General features: G+C 38.2%; 1 protein-coding gene across 4 annotated transcripts; it reads left to right on the top strand.

The window, feature by feature from the left end:
- Positions 1–367: 367 nt before the first annotated feature.
- LOC140169894 (sodium-dependent phosphate transporter 1-B-like) lies at positions 368–25,847 on the top strand. 4 transcript variants are annotated; one of them, XM_072193213.1, is made up of 12 exons: positions 368–519; positions 10,737–11,149; positions 11,654–11,794; positions 12,370–12,455; positions 12,925–13,021; positions 15,053–15,172; positions 16,480–16,518; positions 19,752–19,838; positions 20,131–20,298; positions 21,016–21,280; positions 21,903–22,088; positions 22,823–25,847. In XM_072193213.1, exons 2-12 carry the CDS (start codon positions 10,792–10,794, stop codon positions 23,064–23,066), a joined length of 1,791 nt encoding a protein of 596 aa, XP_072049314.1. In that variant the 5' UTR covers positions 368–519; positions 10,737–10,791; the 3' UTR covers positions 23,067–25,847. The 4 variants fall into 4 exon arrangements, with proteins under 4 accessions (XP_072049314.1, XP_072049313.1, XP_072049316.1 ...); XM_072193212.1 differs by lacking the exon at positions 368–519 and adding an exon at positions 611–800; XM_072193214.1 differs by lacking the exon at positions 368–519 and adding an exon at positions 10,104–10,221.
- Positions 25,848–26,934: the final 1,087 nt, after the last annotated feature.

Raw genomic sequence — 26,934 nt, 5'->3', positions numbered from 1 at the left:
AATATTTATTCTATTTTTAGGCTAAAATAGAATAAAAAGGCCCTATTTAATTTAAAAATAGACTTTTTTTTAATTATTATTTAGCCCGTTTATTTAGAAATATCAATGTTTCTTCTTTTTTATTACAAATAGAGACATGTTTGTGGAATGTCTCAAGAAAACTGGGATATTATTCAAATATTTTTGATAATCAATTCAATATCACAATCAACAGATGAGGAATGCCAATATGTTGCCTCTTGTTGCCTCCTCCTCATTTTAATTTTGCAGAGAGAAAGGTCGATGCAAAGGCAGGCAAGGCATCTTCAACGACTCCATCCCAATAGCTCCACGCAAATTCTGTGTTGTGAATTTTACGATCACATGCACATCACATGCGGAAGTAAAGCAGCAAAGAGAAAATTGGGCGCTACCATTTCTCGCGCCAAATGGAGGGGGATTCCGCGCGAACGTAAGAAGTAAACACAAACCATATCAGACGTCGAATATCTTCAAAAAGGGTCCTGATTATTGATTTGGGTAAGTTTTATAGTAGATTATTATTTTGGTTGACTTATTGTTTCATATGGAAAGATATTGGAGTGATGATTTGTGGTTTATTGTGATTTTTAGTAGAAAATTCCAGGTATATTTTAGAGAGTGCTTACCACTACGGCAAATGAGTGAATCTTTTACGTACTCAGCCAAATGCTAATTACCGGTACTACACGTGCGAGATGAATGCAGATATTCAAGAAAAATATGGTTGGCATAACACAATATAGGTGACAAAAGTTGTGCAAATTGCTTGCATTTAATTGGTAAGTCTCTGTTTTTATTATGGTATATGTTTTAGTATAAGGTTCTGACTTGGAGAAAAAAATGGTAGTTAAAATATCTTCGCATATCGTCAAGGAATCGTTAATTTCTAGAGAGCCTCGCGACTTCTACATTGCTATAATACCGGCACGTATACTACAACATGTGTGTATGAATGAATGCTTACGTAAAATTGGATTGTGGCCTGATACTCACGTCACAGCAGCTAGCCGAGACAAAAAAGAAAGCGCGCGAGATTCAAGACTTGCGGATAATTTTAACTTTAATCATGTTTATGTTTTATGGCAGAGGCCTAATTTCAATTATCTTTGTTCTATAGACATGATAGACTATAAACATTTATAATTTAATTGATTGGATAATTATTTGGTATTAAAACATTCATGCATTGTAAAATAAATTCATCACATGAATTGATGATAGATAGTTCTATAAAACCATTTTAATTGTTTTCCGTCAAAAAGTTCACTGGGGTCTGGGCAAGTTCAATTCCAGCTTTGTTCAGAGCTTTGTTTATTTCTAAATAAATTAAAAAGTGAATAGTGTTTGTTTACAAATAATATTATATATGGATACACTTAACCTATTGACATTCATGCATTTAAACTAAAGCACATGAAGCAAGGATACAGATCATCATCATCATGTTCTGTGCATGTGATCCAATGGGTTACTCTCTTACAAAAAAATCCTAGGCTTAGACATGGATCCGTATTTATTTGCTGGGATTGAAGGCCTAAATTTAGACATGGCCTGGGTCTGTTTTTGACATTTACTAAACCCCTTTTCCATGAATTCATGATGATGAGTATAAATAAAGTCTCAATCTTTTTTGGGGAAATGAGTCCCAAAAAAGAAATCCTTAATATTTTTGATAAAATCCTAAATGGGCACAGTCCTGTCCACGGTCAAATTGCCTAAAGTCCCATGTATACTCCACTTCGCGGCCGCGATTTCGCCGACGCGAAGAAATTTGAGCTGAAATTTTACGACTTCCGCGAAGGAAATTCCTGCGCGGAGCAGGTTTCTTCGCTTCGCAGAGAGTTGAAATTTTTTCAACTTGGGGGGGGGGGGTATCGGTCAGCGAAGTTTCTGCACAAGCTCCTCTGATTGGCTGCTAAAGTATTCAGGCCAGCTAATGGCCCCATCAAGAACTTGACCTGCAACTGTAGAAAATCCCTTTCTCTATCTGTTTGTGTAAATTCTGTATTGAACTGAACTACGGACGACTATAAAGAAAAAATACTTTCCAGTCTTATATGATTACCAACGAAACGATTATAGAGATATTGGGAAGAAGGTGAATGCTTGGGAAACAATTTCCTCTAATCTTGATGTTCCAGGTAAATTATTCAATATTCTGTAATATGTTTTATGATATGGCTCAAAATAAGCTAAGGTGTCATAAAAGTGTAACACACAATTATTTTTCCAGCTCTTTTCTTTTGGTCTCCAACCAGGTTTAAATTATAGTATGCACATATATCGCTCATAATGCACTAAAAGAAAGATAAGTTATAGACCATTTACTTCACAAATTTAATTTTCTAGCCCTTGCGTACGTTATATTTGACAGACACAATTTTGATGATTTTCTGCAATCAAATAAAAATTTATAAAGTAGGGGAGATTGGGGTTAGTTGGAACACTGGGTAAGTTGAAACATTGTATTTTTTTCTGACACAAAAAATTAATTTGGTAAAATACTGGCACCTAGTAATAGGTATTAGTAAGGGTCATCCACCAAATTAGCAACAGCACGGATGCCCCACCAGTGTTGGCTTGGGAAAGGAATATCTGTTTTTTGACTTGCTGACTAATTTTTATACCCCTCAGAAAAGATGCGTTATCTCCATGTTATTTGAAGATTCAGGGATTATTTTTGAGTATCATAAGCACTAGTAGTAAGTCCCAGAATAATGTTAAATAAAAGTTTTATTGTATTTCTTATTTTGTGTAATGAACTTTGAAATGTAAAAATAGGCATCGGGGTTAGTTGAAACTTTTGAGGTGGGGTTAGTTGAAACGTGAAAATCGCATGGAAAAATATGGTTAAAAATTTGACTTTTTAAAATTTGTAACATGTTTACCATTTCTTCAATATTGCTTTAATATGGTTAAAAAGCAATAATACAAGCAAAAAGTGCACACAGAAAGTACATTTTATAATATTTTAGGCTTCTCATATTTTTGTCCATGGTGACACTCGTCACCTTGTGTCCAAAATATTGACCCGCGCTCCCACATATTTATTTATTCATTTTTTCACACTGATTGTATGTTAAAGGGTGCCTTCAAGGGAAGTATAACCCTAACAACACAATAATAATTATTTTGAAATTTTTACAAGCCATGTTTCAACTAACCCCACCCTATGTTTCAACTTACCCCAGGGGTGGGGTTAGTTGAAACACGTTTTTTTCAAATTTTCAAATTGGATTATATGAATAATCATAAGCAGGTCCAATAAAATTTAAGGCTGTATTTGTAGCATGTATGTATATGTTTATACTGATATGGTTAGTGTTTCTTGAAAGTAATCGGTTTGCGTTAAAAAGACGATTTTGTGAAAAATGTTTCAACTAACCCCAATCTCCCCTATTACATAAGGTATTTTGTGGTTATTTAGGTGTAGGACCTACAGCAACTGATTGTGGGAAAAAATGTGTCCAAATATTACAATAAGGAGGATAAATTGTTATAAATAAAATATGTGTGTCTGTCAAGCCATAACATACGCAAGATGTCTGTCAAATGTAACATACAGAATAATAATTTGGCAAAAACAGTAGTTCAAGATGGGAAATTGAATAAAGATCACATGCAGTTTATAAATCACATGTTTTAAAACACTTTTATAAACTCTAAACTATCATCATAATGTGAACATCAAGTGATTTTTAATTTTTTTAAACGTATTATGTATGTTACTTTTGACAGACACATACAAATCTTATGTATGTTACTTATGTACAAATGTTTGACAGACAACACAAGTAAACAATGGATTGTGTCATCAAAAAAGCTTCTCCTCACAAAGTGATAGTGCCACAAAGCTAGGTGGAGCTAAATGCTATGTCATGTAGCATAATTAGCTGTATCACCCTAGTTTAGCAGGAATTACAGCACCGTCTTGCGTATGTTACTATTTGACAGACATTTCAAGAAAAATTTTAAAATTGTTATGTGTTCAAAAAAGATGGCAGCCACTTACAAATTGATTATAATATGGAGAAATGAAGTTATTTACAATAGATTTACCCTTTAGTTTATGCTTCAAGTCTTTGTTTATAAAAAACTGAGGGACTTCAAAATCAATCAAAAGTTTGACAGACAATAGTAACATACGCAAGGCAAACTTTTAAATCCTTTTTTTGATCTGTTAACTTATAATTCATAATGCCTCTTTCTGTTTTTTTGATTGGTTTACTGCACCATTGTGGGAAACAGGTCACATGAATTTCTATAAGGATCCATAAAAAAAATTAAAAGCTGTTGAAAAAAGGCGTCTCTTGGCATGTTACAAATAAAAGTGTAAAAATAGGCATTTTTACAGCTATTTCTAATTTTTTTTATTATTTAGAGTGAAAGGATTTTACTTAAATTGTGTATGCTATGTCTTTACTACCTAAACTTGTCACTAAACTAGCAAATATTCCATTTCTATAATTATTATTTTTAAAAAAAGATGTCAAAATATATGGCTATAATATGACACCTTAGCATATTTTGAGCCATATGCATAGGTCTATATTTATAAACCATTAACAATGCATACACCATAGCCAATCGTTCTCTAAAATTGATCATAACATGTGTACAAATACCGGACGGCAATGTTTTCTTCGCGATACTCGGCGATCGTTTAGGGGAAGTATAGGCCTACATCAATTATTTCGCGCAAAGTGGCGAAGTAATTTTTGCATCTCAGCTTAGCGCAAAGTGGAGTATACATCGGACTTTAGGCTTTGGAAATGGGTAAGGGGGTTTGGTGCGCTCCTCGCCTTTGTTCCGGCAATGAATAATTTGTCTTGAGCCATGTGTAGACAGAAGGGGGAGGGGTCATGACATATTCATGACCCCCCCCCCCCTCCAGCCGCCGAAGAAAAGGACATCCATCCACCTAAGGGTAAGGGTTCAAGTCTGGAGCTTCACACCCCCATCCAAAAAATATCAAACTACCCCCCACTGTATTCATGCTGAAATCACTGCTGCAATTCTACAAAAGATATAAAGGCCCGCCCGGGTTAAAGGCCCATTCAGTGATTTGCTATAGCCAAAATAACAATTTCTCAATCATGAGAGGATGTACCTTCTGCGTCAGTCAGCGTACTTTTCATAGAATAACACGATCGCGCGACCTGTATAACCGAACCTTGACCTTGCCTAGCAACGACCGTGTGATTGGTCAATTCTCAAAAGCTGTGTTTGCGCCGTAAGCGCCGGTATTTGCGAAGTACCAAGGGGTTGACAGTGATTCCTCCAAATTTGGCCAAATTTGCACGCTATGGTATGCTGTACAGAAGTTGCAGCGAACCACAAATTTGGTACCGTACCAGCACAGGCGCCGTCATCTTGGGAAAAGGGGGTGCTGGCCAAGGAGTTTATAGGAAGGAGAAGAAATAGATTATGTAACGCTTATTGTTCCTTTGTGCCAATTGGAGTTCCCGACACGCTATTCATCGAGAGGTACCTTTTGTTCGAGACAAAGGGCTTCCGCCATTAAATCGGTAACTGACCTGACCAGCGTATTAACGCTATAATAGGCAGGCTATCGTCAATAAGTGATGAAACGAAAGTCACGTAAAAGCGCCTATACGAACGAGAGGTACCTTTTGTACTAGTCCATCCCAAGGGTGTGTGTGAGTGCCGAGTGGTCGCATGCACACAAAACAGAGGTTCACCTACAATACAAACCTATTGCAGCGCCCAAATTGGTTTGGGCGCTCATTTGATTATACTCAGTGAACACGCTTTGCTCTACCATTTCGCTACGGACAGTTCAGCAGCATAGGCAAAGTGTGCGCTCTGTGTGGCGGATTGTCTACATTGTTTGCCAATAGGTCTACATAAGGATTTGAAGTAATTATGATATCACTGTAGTATTTTTAAGGACATTAGCCGCGGTCCACATCGTGTTTTATTATGTATAGGCCTACCATATAGTAAAGCAAAGCAAATCATACTTGTAGGCCTATAATACTATATTAAATATAATTGGGGACCAACCGATACATCTCCACACGCCCAATGTATGAATAAAAGCACCTAACAATAAAGTCGCCCAATTGAACAGTTGTAGGTGTCGATCGCACGACTTCATATTGATTGGCAACATTTTCCAATATGTCAGCGCTCAAATCGGACACAATAGAACAATAGACTCTTCAGTGCGTTGGTGCTGTCGACTCGACGGTCGCCAGCACCCCGAATGCGCTCAGCACCATGACCACAGGCTGAAAAAATGCAAGCAATCCAGAATTTCCCTCCAGTTTTATCAAATTTCCCTCCAGTATGACATATTTCCCTTAAGGGGGTACTACACCCCTCGATAAATTTGTGTCCATTTTTGCATTTTTCTCAAAAACTAATCACACACTGGTAACAAAAGTTATGTATTATAGGGCAAGGAATCCAGTTACTACACTGGAATTTCAGTGACCAAGACAAGCGGTTTGTTATTTATGATAAGAAATAAGGTACCGCTAGGATGTACCTCATTTCCTACCATAAATACTGAACCGCTTGTCTTGAGTCGCTGAAATCTGGATCTGGATCGGGCCGATCTGAAAATTTTTGGATCAGGGATCGGCAATTTCCAATCTCAGTCAGTGTGAGGGTGTGTGAGTCAGTCCACAGATATTGGAACCAATATCTGTGGTCAGTCAGTGTGTCCATCAACAATTAGACAGGGCTCTATTTTGTCCTTGCCCTCTTCAAAACATCTTTGACCTTGAAGTACCAGAACTTGACCATTGCTCATCAACTGGTACCTTTATGTGGCCTTGATGCCAGCAGTTGTTCTTGTGGGCTTAATGTCTTTCACCTTGTCCTTAGAATGGCCCTGAAAATGTGTGTGCCCCTCAAGATCATGCAAAACATTATTTTGAGGCCTGTGAGCGGTCATAGCTGTCCAGTTGTTAACCCCAAGGACCGTTAGGTAATCGGGTATCAATTTTGTGATCAATATAGCGTCTACCACATCCTTCCAGCAGGGTAATCGATGTCCTTTTAAAATAATAAGATATTGCAGATAATTGCACTCGGATGTACTTTTAGTGGTGGGACCCTGGATACAAACTAGCCACATGCATGGCTTATGGTATCACATGCATTGTGCATGGAGCGCTGGCCATCTCATCCCAGGTTTAGTCCCATAAATTGTTCCCTTGTTGCAGGTGTTCTAATAGCTGTCATAAATTCATACAATTTATTGTTTGTTTTGTAAAAAAAACCCCGTAATTTGACACATACTGTACTGGTACATGTATGTTTTTTAACAGTTTTTATTGTACACTTTGTGTTAATGTAGTGCCTGGAGAACATGCTAAGACTTAGTTCATGATTTGTTTGTTTATCCAGTTGATTGGGGGTTAACCTGTCGCTGGGAGAGGAGGGACAGTCCGAGATATACACTTGGGTCCTGATGGAACCAGGTTACAGCAAAAGGCTCAAGCCAAGCTGTAAAGTTAGCCAGTAAGAGTTAACAGAATGGAAGAAAAAGAGCAAGGAAAAGAACTTTAGGCCAACTCCCAACAAAATCAAGTGTACAATTTTAATATGCAGCCGTCAAAGGGAGTCTTGAACCTACCCTCCTCAAGCCATTCACCTTGATTCACCCTTCAAGTACGGTATTATTTTTAGGCAAAGATTCACCTTCTGTCCAAAAAAATTATTAGGTCAAGATTCACCTGATCTGTGAGTGCTGGATCTATTGTAAAAGTAGTACAACAACCCACACGAGGGTAAAGATTAGTCAAAGATTCACTTCAGCAATTATTTGTTTGGTTGAAGATTAACTCATTGGGTCCAGATTCACCCTATGGTTTTTTGTCCAGTAAATTAAAGATTAGGTCACACATTTTCACCAACGATATGGTGAAGTCTTGAGGAGGGTAGGGACAAGATTCCCTTTGACGGCTGTGCCTGCATTAATAGCCCTTTGGTCAGGAAATTGGGAGTTCTTGGACACTAGGTCCAAATGAAGTGGATGGGCACCAGCTCCCTAAAATTGGGCTGCTCCAACCCCATCAGTTTGATGTGGAATCAGGCCTATCTTCATGAGGCATTGGTTGCCCCATTCCTTTGCATTTAGTTCCTCCCTCCAATTTATCTTGTGGAACTTCGGACAACTACGATTGCCATGGCACCCCTGGGCATCTTTTTTTAAATGTATCGGAATTGGCTTCAACTTTGCTTTGCACTTGCAAAACAAATTTGTTTGCCCAAATTGTATGCCCCTCCCAAACACAACCACAGAGAATAAACATCAAAAGTGGAAGCTAGTTCACACAACAAACGTAGAACAAGTTCATGTCAGTCACCAACTTGAACTTATCAAACACAGATTTTGTGATAAGGAGTTTAGTGGGTGGATTTGATTGGTTAAAAGTTTTTCCTGTGTTCACTGTGGTTAATATGGGTTACATAAATTGCCAACTGGAATTAATTTTTCATTCAATGTGCTGGGTTGTCACCAGGTATATTATGATGAGTAACTAGACTTGACTTCCAAGGTGTAATTTTCTGGAATGGGGAATAGACTTTAATTCCAAGGTGTGATTTACAAAGGTGTGATCTCCAAAAAGTTAGCAGATATTGTAGCACTGCAGGTAAAGTTAAATTGTTTGTTGTTGGATTTTTTTTGGGGGGGGGGCAGGCCTCAAAATAAGCCAGAATTTCTGAGGGCCATTTGGGCCCTTGATCTTAAATGTTTGAGGCCCTCACAAATTCTTGTGGGCGAATTTGGGCCATTGGTTTTAAAACCTATGAACCCCACAAAAATGTGAGCAAATTGTCACAAATTTTGCGGGCCATTTGGGCCCGCCGGATGTGTCTTTTGTGGGCCCTCACTGATTTTCGGGGGCCGAGGGCCCTTGGGCTCCCCTTATTTCGAGCCCTGAGGGGGGAGGGGCAGTTTGAGGAGATAATTTCAAGCAAATTATTATTTTCTGTGATTTTTCTAAGATTGACTTCTAAGCCTTGTCGTTTGACGATCCAAATGTTTTTTTAACACCCAAAATAGGGCGGGTTATGGAATTATTAATCCGGGCTGGTGACTCAAAATGTTTGCGCTGGGCCCGTATACTTGTGATTTAACAATCAAAATGTGCGCACAAAAATTGTTAAAATTTTAACACACTCGGCGCACTTTCTTAGCTCTAAATTTTTTTGACTCTGGTCACCGACCGACATATTCATGACCACCCTTCCGAAGATGACATCCCCCTAAAAAGAGTTCATTTTGCTCTTTGCTGCTGATCAAAAGGTTACAACAATCATCGGCTGAGTGTTACTGCTTACTGGTATGCCATGTGGTATGTAATAGGCCTAATGTTCTTGCTTGACTCCCTTATAGTTCAGAACTTGCCAGTTTGAAACTTTGAATTGGATATTTCTTAAATTGGTTTGTTGATGTGCGGGATAAAAAATACAGTAGTGTGCTGTAAAATGCACCAAATCCCAGTTAATTTTGTCTGCATTTCACTCATTCAGTTGGCATGATGACAAGGGCTTAGGCAGCCACCCGTGTAGGGAGTGTTTTACACACCCAAATTTGTAAATACACACCCAGTTTTTGCCCACATTTGTACACAAATCTTAAATTTACACGCCAAGTTTTTTAATTTACACACCCAAACCTTCAAATCCTGCCTAAGACCCTGCCTGATGTGTGAATTTACTTTCTGCTCATTGGTGCCCGTCTTTTCATTGTGTTTGAACCTGAACATCTGGATGTACATGTATCCAGGTATATTGCCATTTGCCAATGCTGAACGTCACATGCATGCCTCATGCATTTTAAACTTGGAATAGGTCCTGCGTCTACAGTAATTTAATTGTTGATTTCAGGTGTCATATTTTGTGTTTTATTAAACCCATGGGTATATTCGTGTTCATGGTTTACAAAGTAAGTTTTGAAAAATGGTTGGGAAAAGAATGCAATTCTTTTGTTTCACATTGTCTTGCAAACAATAGGTACATTATATGAATGCCTTATGGGATTTGCAAAATTTGGTGTGGATATAAAAAGGAAAAGTGATGATTAAGTGTCATTGTTTTGTGATGTTCTGGATGAGATAGATGGTGAAAGTCATCTGCTGGCCTAATAGGGAAAGGAAACGCATGACTTGCTTGTGTTGACCGTTCTAAAGTTGTCAATCTTAGCTTCTCATTGGCAAGGTACTGTACATAGTATGTAAAAAGTGATTTTCTTTTTCTGCAGGTGTGAGAATAACTCATTGATTTTAATGTTTTGATACTAAAATACTTCAATATATACACAGATCCTGGCTAAAATTTATGATGGTGTTGCTCAAAATCTTCAACCTTGGTTCTGAACTTTCAAAAAAACACTACATAACGTTTGCAAAAAATGTATTTGTTCTCTGAACTTGTTTTATTTTAGCGTATTATTTTTTCTCTCGCTTTCTGAAAGTGAAGAAAAATATGATCTATGATGAGATAAAAGTGCAGAATTTTATGTGCAGGCTTTATTTTTTGTTGTTTGAGCTTATTTTTGGAAAGTGTAATTCATCTTATTGGCACTACATGCACGGTCCACAATCTCAGAGTTATTCCTCCCAATTCTACAAAGTTTTGTAAAGTTAACTTTTGTAGCAAAATGGGTCTTCATAATAAAAACTAAAAAAACTTAGCCATTAAAAATGCAATTTCTTTCTTTTATTTTTCTACAGCTTGTCTCTGAGTCTTTCTACAAATTAAACACAGTGCAGTCGTCATCAAGAAAACATGGCCTCAGTAACAGAAACCATCACCTCAATCGTGAGCTACGGTGAACTCACCACCAGTGCCATGGGCACGGACATGAACGACGTCATGTGGATGTTGGTTGTGGGATTCATCACCTCTTTCGTCCTTGCCTTTGGACTAGGCGCCAACGATGTCGCCAATTCTTTTGCTACCTCAGTCGGCGCCAAGGTGCTGACGCTTCGTGAAGCCTGTGTGCTAGCGTCGTTTTTCGAGACGGCGGGTGCGGTGCTCCTGGGAGCAAAAGTGTCGGACACTATACGGAAAGGAATCTTTGATGTCAGCATGTACGAAGGGCAGCCGGAGTTACTCATGGCTGGGCAGGTTGCCGCTCTAGGAGGTTGGTGTCTGTTTATCATTATTAGGCTAAAAAGAAAATGTTTGTTTCCTCTATGCCTTGCGCATTTTGTGTGGGAGCAAAAAAAGACCTGAAACTTTTCCTCTTTTTAGCTGATTTCCTGGTTGTTTTTTATTCCCGAAATTTACGCGTTAGCCGTTAGTTGTTATTTTCAGCCCAATTTGAGCTTTTTTAGCAATATTTTGTGTTACTTTCCTCTTTTTTGAAGTATTTTCCTCTTTTTTCACAATGGTCACTTTCAGGTCTATAAAAAAATTATATTTTCAGGCAAAATTTTGGCCAATTATTTCTCAGTAACTTTTAAAAATAAGTGCATATCATGGAAATATAACCAGTGGCTTTCTTCACTCATTTCTTATAATTTATTATGACTATCATGTTTCTGTATCCTGCAGAAATAAACTAAGCAAAAATATGTTTTCAAAATTGGAAAAAAGTAGCAATTAAGCCAAACTAACATCATCATATAAAACTTTGCCTTTTTAGGTGCTATGGTGTGGTTGCTGGTGGCAACAGCGTTGAAGCTGCCCGTATCTGGCACCCATAGCATTGTGGGAGCTATGCTGGGATTTCATCTTGTCGTTTTTCAAGTAGACGGTGTCAACTGGAAAGCATTCACTTTCATCGGTAAGTTCTATCCCTTCCCGGCATGCCTCATTTCACAGTAGTTATATCCAGCACATAATCTGCAAGGGACCATCAATACTTACACCAGGGGGAGGTTGGGAGTTTGCACCAGAGTTTTCCATTTTTTGCCGGATTTCTGTTTTTTTATCCTGATTTTTCCGGAATTTACATTTCCAGAAGTGGATGATGATATTTCATCATGAATAGAGCAAAAAAAGAGGGGGGGGGGTGATACCCTCGTAGTCTATTCCCCGATCCCTAGCTTTTGTTAAAAGATAGTGCTCCGATCAAGCGTTCGTCTTGCTCGCTTCGCTGGCACTGGAATATTAACAGTCACGTGCAGTTGCAACCCTGGCATTCCCCACCCGCTCAAAATTTTCGGATTCCCCCCTTGTTTTCCCAATACTTTCCATTTAAAACTTATCATTTCCCCCCTTCTCGTTTCAAATGAAAAATTCAATTTTCCCCTCATCAATACTCCCCAAAAATGCATTCGATTAAATTGAGGGCTGAAACTCTGAATCGGTCGCTGTGACTTTACATATATCTCATCTATTACTTGCTTTGTATTTCAGTGTTGTCGTGGATTGCATCCCCCATCCTCTCTGGCACCGTGTCTGCAATTTTCTATATACCCTTCAGGAAATTTGTACTGAGCAAGGTAAGACCAACCGACCCTAGAAAGAGGGCCGTCCGCCTGTAAAACGGGTTTTTTTCGTCGGCTCATGTGTTTTAATCAATTTAACCTCCTGAGCACTACCTTTCAATCTAACATTGCCTCTGATTGGTCAATTACATGATATCATTACATTAATCACCAATCAGAATGGAGTTTTGGAAATAATTCACCCCAATGTTTTTGCGTGGTGAAATTATTCTAACAATGTTGCCGATTGGTCCAATTGATAATGAAAACTCCTTTTTGACCAATAGGCAGGTAGTTCTCATGAGGTTAAGGCAAGAAATCACCACTTCATGTTGCCTAAAAAACCTGATTTCTTGTGAAGCTTTGATAGATCAACATAATTGCAACATAGGACCATTGTGTACAGCTTTTTGTTTTTGCAAAACCATTTGAATAATGAAAACTATAACAATGTTGGGATCATTAATTGATTACATTATTCCAGGCAAACCCATTGGAGCCAGGTCTGCGTGCACTACCTCTTCTATACGGTCTCGTCGTCGTCATCAATCTGTTCTCCATCTTCTATGATGGCCCAGAATGTAAGTGATATTAGGCCAATGAAAATAATATTTTGCATAAAATACACAAAAATTGCCTAAAGGTCAAGTTAAAACTTAATCAGTGCATATTGTTGATACAAATTATATATTTCTAATTTAAAACCATGTAGCACCAAGTGCACTGAATTTTACTACGGTATTACTGAATAGTTATCTTTATTGACTATAATACCACCATTAACACTCAATTTTACTATTTAGATGTTTTGTAATGGCTTGGTACCAGGGCAGTGTTCGATTTTCATCTATTTTTTTGTGTAGCAAAAATTGCTACTCACTTTCAGATTTGAGTAGCAATTCCAAAATTTTCACGATTTAGGGACTTTTGAGTCATATTTTTGTGGATTATTTTCTTGGAAATAGAATTTATGGAAACATTTTTGACTTCGACAAATGGCAACTTGCAAATGATGGTATATCAGCGTGGTTCACGATCGCAAGTAGGCATTTTCCCCCCATTTTTTGGGATCGCATTTTTTGCTACTGGTCTGTGTAGTTGAGTAGCAGTTTGTAAAAAATGACTCGCATTTTGCGATGCGAATCCAGGTAAATCGAACACTGTACCAGGGTTGTAGCTACATTTTGTACATTGTACTGTAGGCCAGCAGCTCCACCCGGGACTGATGCTTTCCCACCCTCCTCAATTTTTTTTTTTTTTTTAACAAATGATTTTTAATAACAAGAGCAAAACAATAAATTTTTAGGGGGGTTACATACCCCTGGAGCTTATTTCTTGATCACTCGCGTTCACTAAATAGATTGTGCCCTGAGCCAGCGCTCTAACTGGAGCCCGGCACTCAACTTGGGTCTAGCTACAATCCTGCTTGGTACAGTATTGTGTTACTTGGCTCTACAAGTATACATGAGATTATCAAAGTACTTTCTGTGTAATGTCACAAGTGGAATGCAAAGCCATATCATCGATAGGAAAAGTAAATAATTAGATAGATAATTGCCTATGTAAATAATTTAATGGAGATGTAGTAACACTTGTAGTATTTGCTTTGTGATTGGTTTAGTTGAGTTTTGATTTATCAGTGTTTATAGTGTTTACTCTGGAAGTCCCAATGGTTCAAACTGATGAACTCTAATAATGCCACTTTTGCCGTTTGATTGTACAAATCCATCCAGGATTCCCAGGCCTGAGAATTTTCTTTTTTAATTTAAGGGGGTGCTACACCCATGCGCAATTTTATGCCTATTTTTGCATTTTTCTCAAAAATTATAGCGCATACAAGTAAGATATGTATATTATAGGGGCAAGGACTACAACTACTGCACTGGAAATGTTATTTCAGCACAGACAACAGTTGTGGCGTTACAGTCAAAAATGAGGGAAAACCAATATTTGATCAATAAATCAATATAATAGTTGCTGAATTTTCAGTACAGTAGTTGTAGTCCTTGCCCCTTTAATATACATATCTTACTTGTCATCAATGTGCTATAATTTTTAAGAAAAATTCAAAAATAGGCACAAAATTGGCCAGGGGTGTAGTACCCCCTTAAAGGAATTCCTTTTTTGATTTTAAATGGAATAGACCAATTTGACAATGGGTTACCCAGATTTGTCTTTGGTTTTGGATAAACAAATTCTATGGGTTTATAATTGGCCAAAAAATTACTGATAACATTGTGCATTGATATAGAATTGCATGTACGCAGTTGTGCGCAGCACTTGTGCATGTTGCGTAATGCTTTGCTGATGCTGGCTTAATATGTATATTTACATGGGCATACTTTATTGACTTGGTGCAATGACAAAAACCAAAAAATATTCGCCAATTGTAAGCCAAAAACGCTAAGTAATGTGGTTAAAAGTTCTACTCAAATTATGGGGTCCAGGTGGACCTGACACATTATCTGTGCAGTTTCAAATTAACGTTCTGCCACAAATTGTGTAAAAAGACCCCAAAACTGGTCTATCAGGAACCCTGACTTTTCTTTTTAATTCTTGCTACACATTCATGATTTATGAACCTGTTTTGCCATTTATTTTCTTGTTGCCAGTGCTAGAATTTGACCATGTACCACTGTGGGGTATCTTGGTGGTCAGTTTCGGTGCTGGATTCCTCGTTGGACTGCTGGTGTGGTTTGTGGCTGTACCTAGAATCCGAAGAAAATTACAAGGTACGTACTGGTTCAGTTAATGTACTGGTTCAGTTACTCTCAAGTAGAGTACTCTACTTACATGTAACATTGTATGGGATACTTAGCCTGTAACCCGAGGCTGTTGGGCTACACCATAACCCAGAGCTGTAGCTAAATTCAGACAAGTGAGGCAGTTGCCTCATTAGTTTTTAGCTGTAAATTAGAAATAAAAAGGAAAAAAGGACAAGCCAGAAATAAAAAGGTGAGATGTAATTACTGATTCATGTTTGCTTTATTTCTCAAATCCTATATATATGATCTTGCCCTCTTTACCCTGTCGGGAGGTACAAGCCCAAAACATGTCACTAGAGTGCACCCCCTGCTCTCCGGGTTCCTTACCGCCTGCCCCAACCTGGTTATATCTCTGTTCTAAGCTGCAACAAAATGTGCTCACAGCTTGGACCATTTAATTGAAAAATAACATTCGTCCATTGCATGGTGTATGTGTAGGGCTATGATACTGCCTTTCATTGTGAATGTTTGTTAAATTGTCAGTTCATTATCAGGGTCACATAAAAATACGAGAAAAAAATGCGTGTAGCAGTGTATTCTTTCATAAAACTTTGCTTGCTTCAAATTTACATCATAAAAAAATGAAAAATGATTCTTATAATTAATGCAAGTCCCTTGATTTTCATTAATAGCCAGCATAAAACGTAAAGCAGGTGAGTTATTGGTATTATTGGCATGTTATTGTTGCCCGTTTAATTCGCGGTTTGTGATCAGGACAAGACAAGCTGGGAAATACTAGGTGGGAAAATTTTGGCTTTTAAAAATGTTTGCTTGGTATTTTCCTCCTGACTGGTCAATAAACCCCAAGTTTGTTTGGTATTGTGTTTTTACTACTACTGTTGATATTTTTAATTTGCGGACAAATGTATACATGCCTTTCCGCTTGTGCGTAGTGGCTGCATTCTTGGCAGAAGTTCCACCCTCAGCGAATATCTGCTTAGTAACAACATCGCGTGCTGTGATTTGTTTATTTCGATTCTTGCAAAGATTCTCGTAAACAGATTTGTAAGAATCAAATGATTCCCTCAAATTTATTCTCCAAGTGAAACAAAATTCTGGCCCTGCATTATATCTTGCGCTTGTGGGATGTACTCGTGCCTTTCAATATGTTGTGTCCGCAAATTAAATTATCAACAGAAGTAATTTGCTAGTTGCTAATTTACAGAATTTGAATCCCTGTAAACACACATTTATCCTAGGCATGTTACACACTTTTGTTTTGATGTGCCCCCCTTGTAACAGGTGCATCCTCATTGTTGTTTTCTTTTTCACAGACATGAAGCCTCATATTGTGCCTACAATTTATGCAGAAGGTTAGTCAAGGATTACGCCTTCAAATGCCTAATCTTTGCCTAAAATATGCTGCTATATATGTTAGGGGAGTAGTGAAGCTTCAACTAACTCTGTTAAATTTGTGACCTTTGCTTGGACACGTAGTCTGACTATAATATATGCATGGGAACAAGCCAACAGATTAATGACTAATTTTGTTTTAAGCCTGACATCTCCCCCCCTGCATAAAAACATAAAATTTGTGGAATGTTGAAATTTATCTCACAGATGCTACTTTTCTTTCTTAAAACCAAATTTCTTCTTTTTTAAAGTCAAATTTCAGCACTTTTCTATATTTTCAGTCCATTTGGGGGGGGGGGGCTATTTACTACCAATTTTGCATCCTACATTATATTTTTAAATAACTTTCTTTTTTAAATAAGTTTCAGGCTTTTTCAGTGGTACTGAGTGGCAAATCTGTTTTCTGAATCAATATTTTACACTTTTACAAACATAACATTTAACCCTCCTCCATAGAGCTAATTTTAATTTACAGGATTTCATAGATCAGTCTTTTGGTCTGTTCCATAATGCATGCATCAAAGTGCATCTTTGCTTTGCTACATATTTATGCAGTACTTTATGTAAATGTTGATGCAATTTGTTGAAGCAAGATTACAGTCGTTTGTAGGAGATTTTATCACTGCAGGGGGGAGGCCAAAGTGTACAGTACACTAATAGCTGACTACATAGTACATAATTGAACACATGCTAGCATTAACGCAGCAGAACATAAATCTGGGAAGTTCCTTCCTGAGTTCCTGTGGCCTGCTGCTAGTGACACCAGGGTGGGGGGAAGGGGAGGGCACAAACACACATGCACACATATTTCAGTGTCCCCTAATAGCTGGCTACATGTGCTAACATTAATAACAGGAAGTTGGAACACACTACATGTATACTATTATAGTTAAGTGAGGTCTGCATCACACCCACAAACACATAAATTACAATGTTTACAAAGTTTTGTTTGCATACAAAGTTAAGATGATAATGCTAAATCTCAAGTTTGCTAATCTAAAGTGTTGTTTTAATATGTGATTGACCAAAATCCTCTTATGGCCCATGGTATTGCTGGCTCCTAGGGTCGCGCTAGGCTGCGTTTTTGCGTCCCGGACCCACCAAAACCCGAATCTCACGCATGAATATTGCAAAAGCAGTGAGTTATTGCGTCCCATCGTCCGCAACAAAAATTCCCACATGTTGTTTTCTATATCCAGGTTTCATAAAACTAGGCTCAAAAGTTTCCTCAACTTGCATTATGCCCGGCATTATGCACATCATTTTCAAGCAACTGAACACCTGAAATACCAAATTATGGCCTAATTTACTTCAATAATTAATTTTATGCACAGTAATACTGCTTTGTGAGTGAAAATTTTGACAGCAAAACAGCTGTGATATCGCGAAAATACGGCGAGATCTCTGGCTATGGCTGCCATTATTTACTGGCAAATACCGACAATAGAGGGCAGTATTAAAAGTATTATTGGGCAGGCAGTGGCGGGCGGGAAATATTAGGTAATTATACTAATTTGATTGAAATAAAAAAAGAAAATTAAAAGAAAAAAGAAAAGAAAGAAAAAAAAAGAAAGAAAGAAGAAGAGAAAAGGAAGAAAGAAGAAAAGAAAGAAAAAAAAAAAAGAAAAAAAAAAAGAAGAAAAGAATGAGAGTAAGAAAAAAGATAAAGAAAAAAAAAAAGAAAGAAAAAAAAAAGAAAGAAAAGAAAAAAAAAGAAAAAAGAAAAAAAAGAAAAGAAAGAAAAAAGAATGAAAGAACAAACAAAAAATACAATAATATTTTATAAACCCCTGCTCCCCCAAAAAAAAAATAGTATGGTATCACACAAATAGATTGAATTGGCTAGACAATAGTTGGGACCCCGATATTTCTTTAGGGACCCCCATTTTTGCATTTTCTGTTAGCTCGGGGTCCCAAGGGACCCCAACTTTTGGACCTAGCGCTACCCTTAGGCTGGCTCTAATGAATTTCATTTAGTATAGTAAATGATGAAGGTGCAGCAATATTCCAAGCCTTGAAATAAGCGGACTGGAACCAGAAGCAATTTGTTTTTGAACATTGCTCATGGTTCTCTGGGATTTTACAAGAAACACAGCAATATTCAAATAGTAAATCCTTTTCTGCATACATACATTATGTACAAGTATAGCACTACTGCATCAAGTGCAAAACTGGAAACAGGAGCAATTTGTTTTAGAAAATTGCTCCTGGTTCATGTGAATTTTACAAAGACCGGGAGCAATTGGTGGCTTTACGAGGGCAAATTTGCTCCCAGCGCCTGCTTATTTCAAGGCTTGTGTAATTCTCAACTTTTGAGGGATGCACTGTACTTGATGTTTGAAGGTAAAGAAGGGGAAATAAACCTTCTGTAAACTTGAATTGCACTGCCCTTTCATGTCATAGAAAGAGCCTTGTTGTAAGACTGTAATGATACATGTGTCAAGATCTACAATTTGTGTTAGCTTCAAAGGGAATTAGGGCATGCATAATGCATGCCCATCTCATGTAAAGCAGCATATATTTACACAACGCCATATTTCTCCCTTCTGCATATAGCCAACTGCTACACTATATTCTCAATTAATTTCTCTGGCTCTCAAAGAATTGCAGTTCTAATGTAACCTGTTTGTTGCATGTGTGCATTTACTCTGTTTCATGTGTTACATCTAAATTAATTAGTTTTAATTGATATACAGGCTGTCACAAAATGCTCAGGAGGTAGTAGCGGTGATGTAGACTAACTTTTTCAATTTTCAAACACATTGTGAATCTGTGGCATCCGTATAACATAGAAGTCCAAAGTGCTACATGATTGCAATGTTTTGTTTATATAGCAAACAGATTATTAAAAAGGATACTGGTCTTTTTATCTTGTTAATGGACAGCTTATCCTAGTGAGAAAACATTGGGCTATTCCAATTGAAATCCATACACCCCCTATGGATGACATCTCAAGGGGTTACCTGAATGGGATTGACACAGAGAGTGCATTTCAAGGGGGTTATTACCTGAATTGGTGATTAATAAGACCATATTTAGAATCTACACCCCTGTGTCTTCCATAAGGGGTGATGGATTTCAACAGGAATAGCCCATGTGGTACTCATTTTTGGACAGCCTGTAGCTTGTGCAGCAAAAAAAGAAGGGAATTTATTTGTATTAAATTGATTTATTCTATTTTTTTGTTTGGCAGAGCTCAAAGACCCAAGCATTGCAGGAAACCTGCAGGAAACAAATGTCAACATGGAGACGAAAGAGAAGGTGGCGCTTGAAGATACAGGTAAGCCGATTATCGTGTGAAATATGCTAGGTTACGCCCGAGTCTTGCGACGCTACGCAGCTTGATCGGTGAATAAGATGATGATGTGATTCAGTCAGCCAATCAGAACCCCACTTTACCTGACTGACCCTAATTTTGGAAATTGCAGAAAAGGATTTTGTTTTGGGTTTTTTCAGAAATTTGACATCTTGAAAAAGAAATGGTTTCTTCACACTTCTAAAACTAATTAATTGCAACTACCCCTTTAAGTTGTACTCATACTCAAATTTTCCATTACTCCACTTTCTTCCAGGTAAAGAAGCAAACGAACAGACCACAATGATGAATGGCGACCTCGATGACTCTGTCCTGTCTCGCGACACCGAACTAAACATGTCTATCGCCAGTAAAGAAACCAAGGTTCTGAATGGCAGCATGAACTGCAATGGCGATGTGGAAGCAGGATTGCAAGTGCAATATCGTAAGTGACTGAGTTTGTAGTGGGTGTGTCAAAGGAATTTTTTGTGACTACATAACTACATCTGTCGCTTGATCAGAAGTGATTTCTGATCTCGATCAAAAGTCGTTGCCTAACATCAAATCACTACTTGGTGACTTGAAGGCAAGTTTCTTGTGACCTAACAACTGAAGCGCAAGTAATGGTATTTGATGTAGCAATTGTTTTGTCACTCGCTGTACCTGTTAGTTGGATACAGGCTCAGGGGTAGCGATAGAACAAAGCGCTCCAGGAGTCTGCAGGGGCCCCTGACCTTGCAGAAAATCTGAAAGTAGGGGGTCGGTAGTAGAGTTTGGAGAGTCAGAGTTGCAAAAATGCAGCATAAATAGTATGTATGCGGTAGCGCTAGATTGAAAACTCACAGAAAATTTAAAAATAGGGGGTCTGAACTGTATTTTGGTGAGTCCGGGACCCCAAAATGCAGCCTAGTGCTACCCCTGTACAGGCTTATGGGGGTTAGTCCGTGTTACACCCAGGCCATCTTTTTACAGGTCTTTTGCCAGTGAATTTAATTGAAAATGCATCAGAAAGTATACAACTTAATTTTTCCAAATAGTATGGTGCTAGAAAAGAAATGACTGAGTTGCGACAGGCCTCTGTTTTTAACATCACATCTGCAAATAAAATAAATTTTACACGCAACTATAATATTAAAAGATTTGGCTGATTTGCACCCCACAGAAAATGGTACTGTCTACACGTCCACACCTGGAGCCAGCCCGTCACCCAAAAAGAACACAGTTGCCAGATTTTTCAAGAATGGAAGCGACAGATTCTCATTCAAGAGGCTCCGCAGCTCCGAGTCGCCGCGCAAAGCCATGTCGATGGAGGAGCTCAACGATCCCGATATACCACAGGATTCGCCCGTTGTTGCCAAGATGTGCAGTCCCCTGCAGGTGCTGTCGGCCATCTTTGCTTCGTTTGCTCACGGCGGAAATGACGTCAGGTAAGACTCAACCCCCAGGATTGGTCTATTCCATTCCAATTGAAATCCATATATATACACTCCCTATGGTATGGATGATGTGACCTTAATTTCTGGTAGCCCCATTTGAAATCCACATCTCTCTGTGTGGAAGATTAAGGTCATGACTTCCATAGGCGGTGTGGATTTCAACTGGAATAGCCCGTTCCCACTGACTCTTACAAAGGAGTTTTGAAGAAAAAAATGGGACAAGTTTTTGAATTTCGATATTGGTCATGAAAAGTCCTGGAAATTCTTCAATGTTCAATTTATTTCACCGATAATAATGATAAATGTACAAAACAATTCATTGGTAGGAAAACCAAGAGTGAGCAAAGCTTGTTAAAATTTGCCACCTTAGGACCTCTTCAAAGAAAAGGCAATGAAAATTTACAAAAATGAGTTTCAAAAAGTGTAGAAAGAAACCTGCTCAACGTTTCTGTTATTGGCGATATCGGAACTTGCATTCTAAAGTTGAGATTTTATATAAGGTTTTAAAATACATACATTAAAGGACAAGACATGCCAATTCACAACTAGTCAATGTCAGTGTCAACAATTCAAGAAATCTGTGACTAATGACAGTTTATTCTTTTCATTGTAGCAATGCTATTGGTCCCTTGATAGCGCTGTGGGCCATCTTCCAGTCAGGAGAAGTATCACAAAAGCAACCCACCCCAGTCTGGATTCTATTCTATGGAGGCGTCGGTATCACCGTAGGTCTATGGATCCTAGGAAGAAGAGTCATAGAAACAGTGGGCAAAAGACTAACAACAATTACACCATCTAGGTAAGTTGAGCTATTCCCCCCACATAATTATGTACATTTGGCGTATAATATGTCCCATAGGGCACCATGTTCACTATCTGACACACAGCCTACATTCATAGGTTGAGATGGCCGAGTGGTTAAAGCTTTGCGCTGTCGGCCGGGAGAATGCGATTTACGAGAGTTTGAACCTTGGGCTTGCCTTAGATTTTCTTCCTCTCTCAACTGTAAGGTCAGGAATCCTACAGTTACTTTGCATAATATAATTGCAAAATCTCTTCCCCCCCATACACTGCTTAGCATGTGCAGATACAGGGAGTGTGTGTCAGTGTGTGCAACATCTTTATTAGTTTCATTCTTCTTTAAATCTTCATTCGTCTTGGGGTTAGGAAGTCGCGTTTAAAGCCGATGGTCCAGAGTACAGGAAAATTCATTCCTGTGCATGTTAAGTGTCGGAGCTATTCGAAAAGAGAAGGGGGACCTTCCACGCTTTTGATATCTGCAATCAGTCCTAGGTTACAGGATCGTGCATAGGTTAACAGCTGTGCATGTAAAGACTGCGATAATACTAAAAAATTAGGTACAGCTTTGTATGTAGGAAGAAGATGTGTGTTGGGTACAAAACTCATACACCACAGATTGAGGTCAAATTTTGAGTGACATGTTGTATGTATTGTTGTTGAATGGAGGGTATGAACTGTGCCATTACAAATGTAGAGCATTTTGGCTTATTGTGTATATTTCTTTTTCTACAGTGGCTTTACAATTGAATTGGGTGCAGCTGTGACAGTACTCGCGGCATCAAACTTAGGCATTCCCATCAGCACAACGCATTGCAAGGTCGGCTCCGTAGTCACAATCGGTCTTCTCAGAAATAGGAAAAAGGGCGTCGAGTGGAAACTCTTTGGGAGCATCATGCTTGGCTGGATCATCACGCTGCCTGTGACGGCAGGTGTCAGCGCATTGATAATGGTAATATTTCAAAATACAGTGCTATGATTGTATCAATAATGTGGACATCTTTCAGGGTCTGAATTTTTTCTGGAGTCTCGGAAAAACTTGAATATTCTTCAAAGGTTCTCTTGTAATGAAATTTATAGGTAGGAGACCTTCCTGACGCGGATGCTCTTTTTGCAAACTGTATATCCCAAACAGGGCTAGGTGTACCAAGCCTGAATGAGTCTACAAGGTATCGAATCAAGGTCTACCACATCCAAACTGGTTGAGGAAGGTCTTGCAACCAGTTTGGATGTGAAACGGAAAATATGGTGCTTCTAACAAATTTCTATCTTGAACAGAGGATCACTTTAACATGATTTTCAACAACAACAAAATCCACCCTATTTGAGGACTCTATGAGTTGCAAAAGGGTTAGGTAGTCGGTGGGAATCCGAGAATGGATTTTCAAAAAAGATTATATTGTGAAAAGACTTGCAAGAATCTAAAGCCAAGAATCGGTATTCAGTCCAGGAAAGCACCAAATATGAAACACAAGTATTGCATAATCAGTATTCTCCTGGGCCAATGGCTGTACTGGGTTCCTCACTATATGTGACATGATCAAGGGAATGAGTCACATGTCGCCCCTGGTCGAAAATGAGTTTACATTTGTTTCTAAAAAAGATATTGAGAGCTTTCAGAAACTGACAAGCCTATGTTGATACGACTTTTCGTTGTGAAGTTATGTCAATATATCAATCGCTGAAAACAATAAAAAACAAACGAAATTTATCACTTTCTTTGCCAATATCTCAAAATCAATATTAAAGACATCCGACTCATTTCCCTTGATCGTGTCACGTATGTGGTCTATAGTCAGTTTGGCTGGACCACAAGGTCAGCCAAAGTCTCTGTACATGTATCCAATACATTTGTCCTATTCTATTTGTTGTAGAGGCTGATTTTCTTGTTTAATTTAAAATGGATACTGTAGAGAATTTCAAAACAAATCCAAGAGGAGTATCCACTCTAATATCATTTATGTGGAAGCAAATTATTGTCTACCATGGCATTTATGACAGAATGACAGAAATGTAGATTTCAGAAGGTGAACAGTTTATCTTTAGTTCCACATGGTACTGTACAGCCAGGTCAAAGGTCGTACTGTCCATATTTGGTGGTGTTCTAGGACTGGTATCGATTCTCATACTATGTAACAAAATTGTAACCCTGCAAGACTTTATTACTATACAAGGTATCGTATTCTTACAATGTTACTGGCCTTTTGCTGCTGCCAATCTTTTTCTAATATTTATACGTAGCAATACTTGTAGCGAGACTTTTTCTTACACTGTGCTGGGATTGGGAGGGGTTTATGTTATGTACCTGTTTCACCATTTAAGTCTCTAAGACTATGCAGCCAATCACCATTTCCATTGTGAATTGTTATGCCTCCACCGCGAGGCATACTGTTTTTGCAATGTCCGTCCTTCCGTCTTTCCGTGCTTCCGTCCGGATGCCATATCTCGGGCATGGATGGGCGGATTGACTTCAGATTTTCAGGATAGGTGGGTCATGGTCAAAAACACTGGCTACTTTTTTTTGGGTGAGGTTCAAGGTCATATACTGAGGTAAAAGGTCATTTGAGGTCAGGGGGCTCATTTTCCTTATTTACCTCTTTTCTCGGAGACTAGGGGTCGCATGTTCCTCAAACTTGGTGGGTGGGTGCATCTTGACCCCAGGCAGAACAAGTTTGTATTGGTTAGTGGGTCAATGTCACCTGAGGTCATGCAGGGGTCATTTAAGGTCAAATTAGCAAAAACTGTCATATGGCCATGAAACTTGGTAGGTACAGTCAACATTTAGAGCCGAATTTTCAGAAGGTCATTTTGGGGTCACCCAGGGGTCATCTGAGGTCAAATTAGTAAAAACTGTCGTATGGAAATGAAACTTGGTGGGTACAGTCAACATTTAGAGCCAAATATTTGGAAGGTCATTTTGGGGTCATCCGGGGTCACCCAGCTTTGTATCAACTTGTGAGTATGTGCCACATCACTCCCTTTGGTGGAGGCATCACGGTCGACGCTTTGCGCCGAAAACCGCGACATCCGAGAACCGCGGTCCATCTAGTTTTCTTATTGAAGGCTGCTGGTATATAGAATTGCTAGATCTTGTGTTTGCTGATACGTCGACCCAAAATTGGCCTATGTGTTACTTATTGACAGATGATGTCAGATGCAAACTAGTCTTTTTAATTCTGTTTTTGATTATAGCCCCTGGTGTAACATGACCGGGAGAGAAATTGCAAACCTGAATTAATGTATGCAGTATGTGTTTAAAACTCTTGGTTGGTTGCAAGTAGCTCCTGGTTCACACAAATTCTACCTTTCCAGTTTGGTAAAAGAAAGGGTAGAGCCAGGTTAAGAACCTGCTGATGTTTCCCTTGCAAGTATAAAATTATGTCTGATATAGTGTGCCCAATTAAAGGGTGTACAATTTATGTATCAAAAATAATGGCTGATGCTTCATCAAACAGGGTATCAAATTTTGTTATGATTTTGTAAACCCATCTACAGAGTGTGGCAAACAAAGTAACGCTATTTTTTTTGCTCGTTTTTTTTTTGTCTTTTCTCAATGAAACGATTGTTGGTTAACTGTTTGGGGCACACCATTAGATTTCCAGGGGATAGCATGGGAGTTTTTTGAAGAAAAGAAAATCGTCCACTAGTGAGACAAAAAAAACAAAATAATTTTGCCCACTAGTGAGATGAAAAAAAAAATTGCCTCACTGATGAGTAAAAAATTCCCCCACCCAACTCTGATATAAAATTGGATAGATTGAGCCCATATTTATTGGTCGAGCTATGACTATGAGTTTAAAAATATTGGACAAGGCGTAGTCGAGTCCAAAATTAGAAAAAAAATCGCTGCAAAAGGCACCCAAAAAAATTCCGCTGACCCCCGAGAATCAAATGCTGCGTCCCTTAATGTTTGTTTATGTACCAGCTGTAGGGTGATTTAAGTTATTATTTTCTTTTGTTATCAATAAGCTTCTGTTGGATAACGGTTAACTTTTACAATATACCAGCTACAGAGTGCACCGGTCAAAGTAATTATTTATTTTTCTCTGTTATCAATAAGCTTTTGTTGGGTAACGGTTATTAACTTTTGTTGGTTAACGATTAACTTTTACAGTGTACCAGCTACATGGGGTGATAATCAAAGTATTATTTATTTTTTCTCCGTTATCAATAGACTGTTGTTGGTTACCTTATAACAATATCCCAGTGAAGATAATTTAGTTCATCAGGCTTTATATTTATTTAAGTGCTTGAATGCAAAATTGTCAAAAAAAAATTTGATCCATTTGTCAACACGATCTTACAGTGTATGTTTTGCATGATTGAGGAGAAGGTTCTTTTGTATGTGGAGATTTTTCAATTTTAGGAATTGTTTTTTGTCACTTTATAATGTCAGTAACTTATCTTCTTTTGATAGACATTTTCCTATTTATTGCAACGAGAGATCTTGAGTTTTTGAAATTCTATATTTATACTCTTTGTTGATGGGGTAAATCAGGGATTCATTATAATACATGTTAAGATCCATTCAGAGGGGTCGGTTTTTGTATTTTTAGCTGGTTTTATCGTCCAATCATCACCAATGAACAATATGTTGTCTCGTCTTCTGTATGCAAGTTGTGTTGGCTGAAAAAATAGTAGAACAACTATAAATCTGTTATCGGAACAAAGCCAGAGCACTTGGGACATATCAAACGGAACGCAAACTTTGTTTGGTGCTTCATCAATATCTGTGCCTAAAAGTTTTCCAGTAATTTTGATGTTTATATGAATGTGTGCAACATGCATGTAAAATGCCCGTAATGGGATGTTCCTGAATTGTTCATTGGTGAAGATTTGGATAATGA

The sequence above is a fragment of the Amphiura filiformis genome, chromosome 14, assembly GCF_039555335.1.
Source record: "Amphiura filiformis chromosome 14, Afil_fr2py, whole genome shotgun sequence".
Taxonomy (NCBI): Eukaryota; Metazoa; Echinodermata; class Ophiuroidea; order Amphilepidida; family Amphiuridae; genus Amphiura; species Amphiura filiformis.
This window is presented reverse-complemented; position numbering and strand designations above follow the sequence as displayed.